The sequence below is a fragment of the Streptopelia decaocto genome, assembly GCF_964273445.1.
Source record: "Streptopelia decaocto genome assembly, chromosome: 14".
Lineage (NCBI taxonomy): Eukaryota > Metazoa > Chordata > Aves > Columbiformes > Columbidae > Streptopelia > Streptopelia decaocto.
Window position 1 is genome coordinate 5,041,330 of NC_138669.1, and position 14,124 is coordinate 5,055,453.

The window sequence follows — 14,124 nt, forward strand, 5'->3', positions numbered from 1 at the left end:
TTCCCGTCTCCCCCATGGGAGCCAGAGGCGGCGTCGCTTCCCAGTGGGCACAGCTGAGCCCGTGAACCCCTGAGCTGGAGTCAAATACTGAAACCTAAAAAAGGCGTTTACAATTTGACGCTTTTTGTTGTTGTTGTTGTTGTCTTATTTCCTTGCAGAATACATTTCTACTTCTAGACTATGGAATGTTACATTAAACAATATAATTATTCATTACCTTGCTTCAAATTTCATTACAGTTACTGAGGCTTCATCATAATTTCACACAGCACAGAGACACCAAACTAAACACCAAGCAGCCAGCACTAGATGTATTTTTTCTTTAAGTACCAATAAGCAAAGTATCCCATTCCTCCCAGAGATCCCATCAGGAAGGAGGCTCCGAAGAAGGAGGGAGGTTTCCGCTTGACCAGCCTGAAGGCATTGGGTACCACGGCGGAGAGGAGCGTGGTATGTATGTCTCCCAAAACTTTCCTGAAGGCGAAGCGTTTTTGTATCCTGTCGAAGAAGGACTGTAGGTTAGGTCTGCTGCCGTCTTCCCAATATTTCTTAGAGAGTCCTAGAAACTTGAGGCGGTGCAGGGTAGCTCCTAACAAGACATCGGCCAAAGTAAAGACGCATCCGCAGAGCCAAAGTTCACATTTCTGCCCTGGGGAGAGACAAGTGACAGAGCGGGTGAGGTAAGAAGAAACCCTTGGGTAGGCACCTAAAGGCTTGCTCAAAAGAGCCATGAAAGCAGGCGTGTTGGACCTGGTGTGTCTTATCTCAGCTCTCTGATGTGTCAAGAGATCAGAGCCTGTTGACCAGGCTGTGTGATGGAGGATAAGTGGGACCAGAGAGCTGGGAAAATGGGATGATCATTTATAGCACATGTGCAGACACAAACTGCTGTGTGCAAAATGGCTCTGTTGCCTCTCTCCCAAGTCAAGAGCAGGAGGAGGTGGCATCGTCCTGTACCCAGGAGATCCCTGGAAAAGAGCCCTTGGCCACCCTTGAAGGGAGATGTGGTGCAATGACCCCTCAGCTGTGTTAGTGCTCGGGGAGGGCAGCAGCGTTTGTCCTCGGCCGCACCAGGAGCCGTTTCAGGAGTGTCATGTTAACTTGTCCTATTTTAGGGATGTGAGAAATCCTCAGGAATCAAAACCATTTGCTGGCCTGGTCTGGCTGTTCTCCCTGTGTCCTGCCTCTGCCGCCTCTCCTGCACCAGGGTCCCTGCTCCAGGACACCGAAACCAGCAGCGCGTCCGTGCCGAGAGCCAGGTTTTTGGGGGAGGCAGAACTCGGTGTCAGGACAGGCACCAAAGCATTAACAGCCCCTGATGAGGGGTGACCCTGGAAATAACCTCACCAGGGAGATGTCCAGGAATGAAACAAGCTGTTGTCAGGCTGGAAGAAGAGGGCTGGGGCCAGGATAGTGTTAAACATCCCCTGATGCCCTTTCAATACTGAGGAGCAGGGCTGGGAGGGAGCTGAGGGAGTCACACGTAAGGAAGAACAGTAAACAGGGCACAAAACCTGGCCCAATCCAGCCTGAGCCCCCAACTTTGCACCAAATTCTTGATTTTGGGGTTCTTCCACTGCCCTGTGGCTGTTATTTTGGGGGAGGTGGGTGGAGAGACCAGCACCTTACCTGCACCCCTGCACAGGCACTGGTGCTGCTGGGCTGCCCACAGGGCCAGGCCAGAGGAATTACTGGTAATTAGCAGCCCTCATTTGTAGCCGCTTGGCAGACTGCCTAATCCTGCTAGAGGCACAGCCCAAGTGGACAGATTGCCTGTGCCTAATTAGTCAATAAATGTTTTCAGTGACTAATGAATTGTGGGGATGCTCTGGTGACCCTGAGGATGCTCGTGCTCAGAGGTAAGGGAAAGCAGGGCTGGGGTCCCTGCTGCGCTTGTGGGCACTGATGTGGGTGAAGGAGAAAGCCCGTGTGAGGATGGCAATTTGGGGAGGGAGCTGTGATCCAGCCCTGCCCCTCCTGGCTCTGGGTTTGCACCCGCTGCTGTGGTCAGGGCCCAGCTCTGGGTGCCCTGGGGCAGAAATTTGGGCAAGGGCAACTTGCCCCATTCACATCCACAGCTGCCCCACTCAGAGCAGCCTGTCCCAGCCTAAGGGGGTGCCCGTGCAGGGGTCACCCTGCGCTCCTGCAGCATCACCCACGCTCCCCCTGCCTGCACGGCTGCGCGCCGGGCTGGCAGCCTGGGCTGCGTGGGAGGAGAGCTGCTGCACTGCGGCTCCTGGGACCTTGCCAGAGGGCGGGTGCTTGTGCCTGCAGCCGAGATCCCGACCTGGCCAGGGGTGCAGCAGGGAGAGCTGGGGAGCCAGGGCAGATGGCAGGAGCGAGGACTGAAGGCAGCGGAGCAGCCACCCCTGTGCTCCAGGCACCAGGAACGTCCTCCACGGGCACCTCATTAGACTGAATTCTGCTGAGCCACCCCAGCTCTCGGATCAGTTAATGAGGGTGTTCATTGGAGGCAATTAGGACAACAGGGGATGCTGCTGTGAACGTACCAGGGTTCTCAGCAAATCCTCGACCCTGGCACTTCCGAGAGCCCTTTTGTGCAACCCCGAGCGTGACGCACGGCTCCCCGAGGCCCAGGCTGGCCCCGAGGGCAGGGGCAGCTGTGGGGTCATCCCCTGATTAACTGTGTCTGGGTTGGCTCTGGACCTGGCACCACGATGCTGGCAGCTGCCAGCCCTCCTGGGGCCAGGGTTACGAGTCCTGCCAGCGGCAGTGACGGGAGGATGACAGCGTCATCCAGAGGTGACGGCAGGACAAGCGATGCCCAGCTGTGCCCAAGCATCCCTGTCTGCCAGGTGCCGGGGTGGCTCTCGGCAGGCACCCAGCAGCGTGTATTTGATGTCAGGGATGGCTCGTGTCACTCTCCCCCACCCGCTGGTGTTTGACGCAGGTACTTTAAAAACTCCCACCCTCCCAGGGCCCCACAAATCCCCATCAGGTTTCCCTGCCCATGCTCTGCTGGGATGTGCCACAGCCCCATCACTGGGGGACACTGGTCTGTGGGACACATGCCCAGCCCTGTGCGTTTGTCAGTCTGTGCTACTCGTGGTGCAAGAGCACGGGGCCAGCCTGCTCTTTCCTGAGCCAGCCAGGGCACCAGTGACTGGCAGTCCCTTGTTGGGACAGAGGTGACCTGTCCCCACTGTGTGATGACTTTGGATCTCCCAGAGAGCAGCCATGAGGACAGGAGTCTCACTGTCCCCTGTGGCAAGGAGTGTGTGGGCTCCCCAAAGCAGGGGTGGTTTCCTGTAAGACCACAGCTGCAATGGCATCAGTGCACCCAAAAGCAGGAGAGCCCAGTGGCAGCCCAAGCCCCGTGAGTTGTTTCCCTATGGGGGATGTTCATCAGGTGCAAAGCCATTGGCTGTCCCTGGCATTGCACCTCATCCTCATCTGGAAAAACATCCCATAAACACAGCCCAGCACCTACCCTCATACTCCAATTTCCTCTTCTCCAGCTCAGCCTCAATCTGGTCCAGCACCATCCCCAGCTCACCAAGGATCTTCTTCAAGTAGTTCACATTGTCATGCTCCAGGATCTTCGCCTGGGTGGAGAGTGGGGTTAGGATGGGAGACAGATGGATAGATGGACACGTGTCCCTGCAACTACACAGGGACAGGAGGCGCCAGGTGCCTGTGGCAGGTCTGTGGGTCACATCCCCCCCACCACCAGAGCTGTGTGTGGCTTTGGCCCACTTACCATGAGCTTCTTCTGCTTGGAGAGGTAGGGCTCTGATAGCTGTGGCTCCTCTTCGTGGTCCAGCTTCATCAGATCCGTGCTGACATTAGCTAAATGCCCTGGGGGGAGACAAACAGCAGGGCTGGGCGGGGCTGTGTTTGGCAGGGGTAGGGATGATCTTGTGTCTAGTATAAAAACAGCCTGTCCTGTATGCGAAATAATGTTGTGGCACCAAGAAAAACACTCTGGAGAGCTAAATTGGGCCAAATTCATGGATTGCTGCCACCGTGCCACTATAGGGGCAGGTAGCTGGGGCATTGCACCCTCTCCTTTCCTCTGCTGGATTCGTATTAGAGCTGCCAGCAGATCTCTGTCTCTTTCTGTCTCTTCTTGTTTTAAGAACATCCCTGAGCTTCCCCAGAAGCTGGTTCCTGCAGCTTCATCCCCAGCAGGTCGATCCTTTGGGATGTCCAGGCTGGCTGCCCACCCATGGGTGCATGTGGAGCAGCATGGGAGGGGAAGCTCCCTCCCAAATGAAGCTGTCCTACCCCCGCTCAGCATCCAGGGATGCAATCTGGTAGCGTGGAGCCCATCACAAGATCAGGAGAGATGCCCACACTCCTCCCTCCCAGGGCATGGGGAGGATGCAAAGGGCTTTGTGTGAGGGAGCTGAGTAGATGAAAAAAGATAAAACAAGATGCAGAGTAACACCTTAGGGACGAGATAAATTACCCGAAGCTGGGCTAATCTTTTCCTGCCAGGGACCATCTGCCTCTCCCTTCTTGTTCCCTCCAACAAGGGCTTGGCTCTGCTGACCCGTGTGCGCGGGATGTGCCAGGGCTGGCTGGGGTGGCAGCCAGCAGTGGGCTGTACCTGGCCACAAAATGGTGAAACTCCCTGTTTTACACTATGAGCGTTGAAGCTCGTGCTTACTGAGGCTCCCAGCTGGCTTTCCTGGAGCTGTACTTGGAGGGAAACCTGGATATCACCTTGGTTTCATTCTCCTGTTCCCTTTGAGAGACCCTGGCCCCTGGTTCACCCCCTGCCTGGGCACCCACTGCAATGGGACAGCCCAACCATCGTCTGGGCATAGGGGATGTGCTGGGGACAAGGGCACCGCTGCCATGGGGGTGCCCCCCAGATCTCCCCACAGCCGCTCCTTTGTGGTGGTTGGAGAAAAATGCCACCAGTGAGGACGTTTGGACAGGGAGATATTTTTAAGACCTCGACAGAGTGCTGGGATAGTGATGTGAGGCAGGAGGCTCCGAAGCCATCACAGCAGCAGCCTTTGGGTAGGGGACAGGCTCTGGGTGGGCAGGTGATGCTCAGGGTGTGGGGACATCCGCCTGTGCAGGGTGCCAGCTGAGCCAGGACAGATCATGAGATACACCTCAGGAACAGCCTTTTTCTCTTTGTGGCTGAGTGCATCACATTTCAGAGGGATCATCTGCAACCCAGGCAGCTGAAGTGGCAGCGGGGGAAACAGTGTTTGTTATGGGTGATGCTTGGGATGGGAGAAATGTGGGGCACACCAATGCCCTCCTGACAAGGTCTCTTTGCTGGCAATGGACTCTCTCCAGGAGCAGTCCTTGCCATTGAGTTATATTAAGCATCGTCAATGTTTCATGAGCGCTTGAAGGTCAGGTACACAGTCTTGTGCCGATTCATCCACCAGCTGCAACTCAGCCTGGCTGTGCTCACCCACCTTTGCCTTTACAGCCATCGGAGGGAGAGGGGAGCAAATTCATGTGCCCCAGAAAGAGCTGGGCAAGAAGCGTCCATGGCTCATGGGGTTGGGAAGCCTCTACAGAGTGGCTGTATCTCCCAAATTAGCTGTACTTTGCCATTTCCCAGCTCTGCCCCTGCCTTGGTGGAAAGGGGAGGTGAGCAGGGTGGCTGGCCAGGCTGCGGAGCTAAGCCGAGCCTAAAGGAAGGGCTGGGGAGGATGTCCCGCTGACGCCAGCCCTGGGCAGCCCCGCTGGAGAGGCGACTTACTGCGGATCTCAGCGGTCGCGTACTTTGGGATCATGGAGTCGGTGGTGAGCTCGGGGTGCAGGATGCAGCCGTGCGTGTAGGCGTCCATGGGCAGCGAGTCCAGCAGCTCCCGGTACTGCAGCACCCGCGCGTGCAGGACGCTGCCTGGCTCGGGGATCAGCTGGGTGACGTTTTCTGCCAGGGCAAAGGGGAAAGTTGTTAGCGGGACGCTGGTTAGTGGCTTGTTAGCCTGCGTGGACAGCAGTGAGCGGTTCTAGCTTGAGCGACCTCGGAGCTGAGCTGGCTGCGGTGGAGCATTAACTCAAAACTGGACCCCGTGCTCAGCTCTGCTCCCTCCCTTCTGCTCATCCCAAGCAGGAGCGTATCCAGCCTGTGCCAGAGATGGGCAAATCCACAGGACACAGGGGCGTTACACATGGTGTCACCCATTCCCGCAGCCCCTGCGTCCCCAGGAGCTCCATGCAGCGAGCCCTTCGCCTCTGCAGCCCCTCAGTTTGTACACTGCAGTTTCACTTCTCTCAGAAGGGGAACAAAATCTTCCCATTCTGCAGAAAAGGGGCAAAACACGGGGATTTGAATTTGGAATCTCCTGAGTTACACACTTGATACACCAGTGGCAATGAAGCACCCAGATCTCTGGCTTCCTTGAAAATCCCACTTAAAATGGGTAATCAGGGAGCAGATGACCAAAGGAGCCGAGTACATCTTCCCTCCACGCTTAGCTGGTCCCTCAGCTGTAGGAGTGTCCCTCGGCCCAGCCGGCTCTGCTCCTCCTCACCTTGTTGGATTTTATTCATCTGCCACAGATGGCAGTTTGCATCGTGCTCTTTTTATTACACTTTCAGCTCAAAATACAAGGCAGATGACACCACAAGAAGTGAAATGTTGCTCGTCTCCCCCAAGAATATCAGGTCCATTTTTTTTATGAGATCATAAATGTTTATGGCATTGGCAGACAGCAGTTAATAGGTAGTGAGTAGATTTACAACCAGGACTCAGTAAAGCCAGTTGCCCACATGCCATCCGCAGTGCAGGGCTCACCGCACACCAGCATCCCAGGCTGAGTTAAGGGTACATCGACAGAAGGACTTGGGGAGACGAGGCCAACACGGCTCCTTAATTAAGGGCCTTTAATGAGAGTTCTGCCCGTCCCCACTGCCGGCAGCAGGAGCAAGGCTGCGGGCACAGCCTGACGGTGCCCAGCAGAGTCACAGCTCACCCTGCCCTGGGCCAGGCAGGGATTTTCCATCTGAGAAAAAGCCACCGGCTGAATGAAATAATAATAACCAACCCCATAGCCTGTGTGCTTCTTCCATAGGGCTCCTGGCCAGCACCTAATGGGCTGGTGCCAAGGCTGGAAACCAGCACATCCAGAGCAACCGCCCCATCCAGCAACAAAACGGAGCGACCACAATGAAATAGCAGCCTGCTGGCTGCCAGCCCGTGTCCTTCAGCGCGTCCCAGGGAGGGTTTTTTGGTGGGACAGCACTTGCTCTGCTTCTGCATGTCACAGCAGAGCTGCGCATATGGGCAGCTGTTGTATTTAGTCAGCAAGTGATCAGTCGTGCAAAGGTGGGATGGGGGAGGCTCTGCAAGAGGGGCTGGGGTGCAGCCCTTGGAGAGCCCCTTGCCCAGGCTCTGCGATGCACTGGCACCAGCCAACCCATCAGTGGTTTCTTGGCACAGATGGGCTGTGCCCTAGTGAGAAACACCTTCAAAGGTGGCTTATTGGCACTATTCACTGGTTTATTTGGGGGGGAAAAACAGTCACTGCTCATCACACCACCCTTTAATGCTAGCTGCCCCTCAGGTTGTGTGTAAGCAGCTGAATAAGGCCATGCTCCCATCCCAGGAACTCAGTGAGTACACCTCATTATCAAGGCATTTTCAAGCTCTGCAGGTTTCTGCCAGGTAGGTGGTTCCCCTCAGACCAAGGCTGCAGCATCCTGGTCATGCTTTTGCCAGCCAGCGTTGGGGGGCGATGGCTGGGGGCAGCGGGGGGGTGCTCCAGGGTCTCATCTCCATTCCTCAGTGAAAATGTAAGAAATTGCACCTGGCTGGAAAATCTCAGTGTCAGGACTTTCCCAGCGCACAGGCAGCACCGTGTCCCCCTCCTGCCGGGGACGGCCTGTTGTCACATATGCCAGACCACCTGCCCTTCGCAGAGACTGGGCAAAGTAGTGTGGGGACCACAGCACCATGGATTGATGCTCCCCACTGTCCCTTGGCCCCAGGGCTGCCACTGAGCAGGAAAGTGGCTGTATTGCCTGGAAGCTGCTGCCGGGATGGGGTCCTCCTGACCCACCCCATCCCCACCGCCCTGCCGGGGGGTGAGCATCACGTCCCTGCTGAGCAGCACTCCCGACGGGGCCGGGAGAGGACAGCAGCTGAGCTGGCAAGACGCCCTTGCTTCGGGAGCTATTTTGAGATGTTTTGATGTCTCTGTTGCAAGGGGGTTGGATGCTGGGGTGAACATCGTGATGGCACAGCCTGAGCTCTCTGCTCAGCTTTGAAGCCTCCCCAGCGGAGCATCCCAGCCTGACAGCCCGCAGGTCTGGGGGACATGAGGGCGAAGGGACGCGAGATGTCGGTAGCAGCTCTTTGCCACAGCAGCCATGCAAACAGCCGCCTTCCAGTGCCGTCTCAGCATCCTGGTGTGCTGAGCTCCACCAGCCGCTGACTGCAGCCCTGCTCCAGGGGAAATACAGCTTCCCTCTCCCGGCTGTCCCTTCCTCTGGCTTTGTGTCACATCTTCCTCCCATGGTCCTCAGCAACGCTGGCTTTCTTTGACTCTAAAGAGATGTTCTTTTCTGAGGCACAGTGGCACGGGGTGGGGGACAGTGGGGTCCCCTGCCCATGGCTGGTGGCACTGGGCTCATTGAGGAAGGGAACAGGAGCAGCAGCACCCAGCTCAAACCCACCTTCCCTTGTGGAGCCACTTATGGGAGTTACTGGGGTTTTTTGCACTTGAGGCCCAAGTAGAAAGGTGGCCAAACCTAGAAGTATTTCCATGGGCCATGCCCATGGTGACATGTCTGGTGGCTCTGGTGACATGTCACTACACACCATGGGGATGGAGGAAAACAGTCAAGTTTGGGAGGGTGGCCTCCAAGGCAGAAAAAGAAAGGACCTAGCTACACCCCTCCAGGTTCCCCTAGGAGCACTTCTAAGGGACATTTGGGGATTTCTGCAGGGAAACCTTCATTTTCATGGAAAAATGTTAAAGTTTGGTGTGGGCTCATGGCTTGCTGGTCTTCTGGGATAAAGCTGAAACTTTAAAGGACAAAGTGGTTGAATTTAGCAAACAGCATCTGGATTAGACCCAAATTTACCCCATGACAGACCTCACCCCCCTCTTACCTCCTGTGAAGTTCTTCTCCATGTAGTCAATGATCTGGTTGTAATCGCTGATGATGTTGTCCCTGTGGATGATGACGGGCACCTCCTCCCCCAGGTTGAGGCGCATGAACCAGGGCTCCTTGTGCTCCATCAGGGGCATGCTGACGTCCCGCTCCTCGCAGGGCAGCCCCTTCTCCGCGATCACCAGCCGCACCTGGGGCAAGAGACGGGGAGAAAAGGCTCAGCCCCATGCACCGGTCTGACCGGAGAGCCACACCACCATCACCCCATCGCACCTCCCTGGCCCTCCCCTGCTTCAGCACAGCGATGTGCCGTGACACGCACTCATCCTGCCAGCAGCCGAGCAGCCCCTGGCGTGGGGCAACCGCAAAATTCAGGCGGCCAAGTGAGGATTTCCCTTCCCAGCACATGGGGGAGACCCAAACCCATCCTAACTTTGTGGGATCATGGACCATCCTCTCTCTGGTAGCTGGTGGCCCCTGTGACAGGCAGAGGGGCTGGAAGGCTGAGAGCCCAGCCCTTGGCAGCAGGTGGAGTGAGGCAGCAGCTCCCCAGCTGGGGAGGATCAGGGATGCTGATATGGGTCCCAGCACACACCTGGGGAGGAAGAGGAGGAAGCAGAGGCTGCAGCAGTGCTATGCTTTACACCCAGTAGGTGCTACTGCCTGGCGGAGAAGCCTGGATGCTAACTCAGGTATGTCCTGCACTTGGGGGTGTTCTCTGGCTTTACCAGCTGTGCTTTGAGCAGGGAGAATGCTCCCTTTTGTGTAGGGTTTCAAGCAGCCTGCATGGCATCCCTCCTGCTCCGTGCGGCCACTGACCCAGGGGCATCGCTTCAGATGGTGCTGAATGTGCACTCAGGGGTTGCATTTTAGGCCTCTGGGTTATAAAAACCTGACTGTTGTGAACTAAGTGTGTCAAATAGGAAAAAAAACAAAACAAAACAAAAAAACAAACCCTTGGTGGGATTGTCAGGCAGACGCATTTTACAGAACCGCTGAATGAGGGAAAAGTGCTTGTTTTCCTCCAACTAACAGCAGCTAAAAATACAGCTTAACAAATATAAGCATTTCTATGAGTACTTCAGAGTTTCTGGGGAATTAGTCATTAATTATTTACAGGGCTGGCAAATTAATTTTTCTCTTTTAAAGTCAAACAAGGAAAATCCTGGCTCCCACAGCTGCAACTTGCTCTTGGCCTTTTCCTCCCAGCTGATGGATAAACCCCAGGCAGGACCAGCCGGGGCATCTGTCCCCAAACTCTGCGAGTGTCCCTGTTTTGTTATCAAGAGCTGAGGCCAAAGGCCTGGCAGGAGGGCTCAGCTTCTGGGGTGACCCTGGTGCCTATGGGTGAGGGGAGCCCCTGCCAGCACCCCAAGGAGGGGTCCAGCCAGGGACAATGAAACATGCTTGGACCCCTCAACTGGTCCCTGCAGTGCCGGCACAGCTGCAATGAGGCCTCTTGTGCATAACCCAATGCTGGCTGTAAAACCCCAAAAATCCCTTGCAGGGAGGGACAGATCCTGGCTGGGGCTCGGGATCCTTCCCACAAACAGCCCCAGCACCACGGGGGTTGGTTCGGAGCAGGAAAAGCTTCACCTGCAACTGGCTCTGAGCAAAACTCCTCTGCAGGGGGTTCCTGTGCAACCCCTGCCATTCCCCACCCTGTCCTGTCATCACACCAGCTTGGTCTCCGTCACCTTCCAGTAAACGCTCTTTCCTTGCAAGTGACCCCAAAACCGAAGCGGGAAGCAGTGCCGGGGGCAGTGGCTCTGAGTGTGCCCTGTTCTGTCCCCGGCCTCGCAGAAGTGAGGCTGGTTGTAGGAAACCCCGTACCAGAGGCGTCTGAACTGCTGTCTCCCTGCTGCTTGGTGGCCAAACAAGCAAGACAAAAAAATGACAGAAAGCCCAGCACAAGGTGGGGAAATGGGTGCGAGCGTCCCTCGCCGGTGCAGATCAGAATCCCGTTAGTCACCCGCTGCCGGCACAGACCATGTGCAGCCACCCTGCTGCATTGGGCACCCTCCTGGTTCTTTGTGCCTGTGAGCAGGAACAAACATCTGTCCCTGGCCTCCCTGATGGGCTCAAGGGACAAATTTCATGTTCCCACCCCTCCCAATAGCCCATTCCCCATGTCAGATTTATGGTGTGGAAATAACGGGCGGGTTGGGGCTGGGGGGAGAAGGTCAGGTTTGTTACACATGTGCTGTGCTGCAAAATGAGCATTTACTAGTGCCCGGAAAATGGGATTTCTCACTGAGGCAGCCCAGAAATAGGATTTCCAGGGCGCTGCTGCAATGTCAGGGGTAAACTGCTGCATGCCAGGGTCCGCTCCATGGAAGGAGCCCGGTTTGGGGGCTGCCCCCCCGCTCCCGGCAGCAGGGTGGTCCCGGGCCCGGCTCAGCCTTTGTCTGCGCTCCCGGCCACGCCGGAGCGGGGCTGTGAGCCAGCACAAAGCCTTGGTGGCTGCCGGTACAAACCGTCATCCCGAAGCAAAAGCAGGATTTGGCTGGGCCCCCCCTTATCTCCATCCCCTCCCCAGGCGGATGCCGTTAAAACGCAGTACAAAGAGCTGCCCGGCCACACGCTACTGCCCTCGCCAGCCCTGGGGACCAAGCCCCTTGCTCCCCCGAGAGTGCATCCATCCCCCAGACAAGAGGATGCCCTGGGGACTGGAGGTGATTCTTCTGCGGGAAACCGGCCGGGTGATTATTATTTTTACCTTTTGCGAGCTGAAGGACTGGGTCCAGTGATACAAAACCAGTCTGTCCTGGGATTTGAGAGCGGGGTCTGTCGGGTCCTGGTTTTCCTCCCCCTCCGTGGATTTCCCTCCATCGTTCTCCAGCGCCGAGATGGGCCACCAGCTGCAGTTGGTGGGAGTAACATTATTGGGAGTCGCCATGACAGCCTGTGAGCGAGCGGGGAGAGGGACGAGGCAGTGAGCGGCGCTAGCCCAGCATCACATGGGCTCCTGCCAGCAGCATCACTCCCGGGGCAGCTCCATCCATCTCCCGGGCCGGGGTGGGCAGCGCGGGCGGTGGGCGCCGGGGGTCACGGGAGAGGATGGTGGCCGCGGCGGCGGTGCCGTGGGTGAAATCGCAGCCCGTCCCCACTCGTGGCGGGGCTCCCACGGAAACGTGCAGGCATCGCTTCAATAGGCGAGTCCGCAGCGGAGGCTCCTGCTGCCTGCCTGCCTGCTCAGCAATCCGGGGCAGCTCCAACCCCTGCGGCTCCCGAGGAATATTTTGCGGCAGAGATGACGATTTTATTTTGAGTGGCTTAGATATGGCACATATATAACAAATAAGCTACGTTGGTGGATCGTGGCTTTAAAATGTCTAGCAGGTGTCTTGCCTGCCTTGCAGCCTTAGTGGAAAGGAGCAGAAATGGCTCTTTAAAAGTATCCGGAGATTTTTTTGGTAGAGCACAGATTAATTACTGCCTCATGGTTGTTGTGCAGCCTGTACCGGGGTAAAGCCCAGGAACAATTGGTGTGTACCAGAGCCCCAGGATGCCAGGCCAAACTGGATGAGCCCTCCTGCACCAAAGCAGGCAGGGCTGGGGGTCATTTCCAGAATTAACAAGGTGTGTTGCAATTGCAAACCAGCTGGATTTCCACTGCTCGGAACGTGCTGAGGCTCCTGTAGCTGCTGCTCTCTGGGTGCTACGAACATCACCCAGAGGTTTGCAGGCAAATGCCTATAGGCAGCTGACACATTTCTAGACACAGTGACCTGGACACACGAGCCTGTGCCTTATGACAACTGGTTTCATCACACTTCATCTGTGGAACTCTGGCAGCCTAGAGACAATTTCCCATGCATGGGACCATTTGCCAGTTCTGGGAGGTAAAACCAGCCTGGTTTGGGGGTCATAGGGGCAAGTTGTGGAGAAGACAGAGGACAGAGCTCTGCAGGCTTGGTGTTCGGGCTGTGAGAGGGTTCTGGGTGCAAATGTGGCTCCTCCATGCAGTGCTCCCATCTGCACCTGCGCTGGAGCTGGTGAGGTTGTCGTAGATATGGAGGGAAACAGGAGGGTTTGGAAGAGCTAGTTCAAGTGGGGAAACTGAGGCACGCTTTGAGTGCTGGGAGGGAGCGGGGCCAAACTGGTGCCTGGCTGCAGGGACATAGTTAAAGGAACGATTTTCTGAGGGTTGGGAGATGAAAATGAATCCTTTGGTGCTGTGATATCCTGCTCCCGAGGACATGCAGGGGTGTGATGGTGGGGGAGTGAGGCTGGGACCCTTCTCCTCTGCAGGCAGCAGCCCCCAAAACCATCCTCCCTCCCCAGTCCAGGGCTTCCCTAGTGCTGCTGGAGACCCAGCACTGGCCTTGGGAACACCCGCAGGGAAAGGCTCTTGCTTGGCCTTTGCTTTGGGGCTGCACTGTCAGGGTGGGGGCCTGTGCTGCTGCAAACTTAGAGCAAACGGGGCTTTGATCGAAGCGCTGGTTCCATTGCTTGGTGCTGTCCTGCCCTGTGCTGCAGCCTCTGCTCCTGCCCACGCTGTGCAGGGGAGCCTGCGCTCCCCAAGAAGCATCTTTGGAGGCTCCTTTCACTGGAATAGGACACATTTGGGTTTAGGAAAGGAGTAGTTTGACCAAGCAAAAGCAGTTCTCTCCTGTGGATTGCTGTCTAGAAGGCCCCATCTAGTGGTATATTTTGTGAGGAATTAATGTTGCGCCACTGGGAATAAAAAATGACAAGTTGCTACGTCGCTCTGGGTCCTACAGGTACAGGTCGCCTCTGGAGGTGCTTATTTATTTAGCTGGGTTTGGGCTTGCCAAACTGAGCAAAGCTTGAGGGGCAGGAGTGGTGCCAGTCCCCTTTAGGGGTGTCCTGACCTTGCGTGACCTTGATCATCCCCAGCTCTTGTTCCCAGCGTTCCTGCCTGCAGAAGGGGACGATGCTGGGCTGCCCCATGGGATGCCGTGCAGCTGGACCCGGTGGCATCAGCAGAGCCCTGGCAGAGGGTGCCATCGGGGCAGGATTGTGGGTGCTGGCACTTTGGGAACAAGCAATCTGCAGCGTCTCAACTCAGAGCTGATGGAAATGTTACAGAGGGGAAAGAGC

The 14,124-nt window shown here is 56.4% G+C and overlaps 1 protein-coding gene across 3 annotated transcripts; it reads right to left on the reverse strand.

Annotated features, from left to right (window-relative positions):
- Positions 1-305: 305 nt before the first annotated feature.
- Positions 306-11,956, reverse strand: GDAP1L1 (ganglioside induced differentiation associated protein 1 like 1; the record flags this gene model as incomplete). Of its 3 annotated transcripts, XM_082065371.1 has the most annotated exons (6): positions 306-649; positions 3,452-3,566; positions 3,722-3,819; positions 5,696-5,869; positions 9,056-9,248; positions 11,777-11,956. In XM_082065371.1, 6 exons carry the CDS (start codon positions 11,954-11,956, stop codon positions 306-308), a joined length of 1,104 nt encoding a protein of 367 aa, XP_081921497.1. The 3 variants fall into 3 exon arrangements, with proteins under 3 accessions (XP_081921497.1, XP_081921498.1, XP_081921499.1); XM_082065372.1 differs by lacking the exon at positions 5,696-5,869; XM_082065373.1 differs by lacking the exons at positions 3,452-3,566; positions 3,722-3,819.
- Between the last annotated feature and the right edge of the window lie 2,168 nt (positions 11,957-14,124).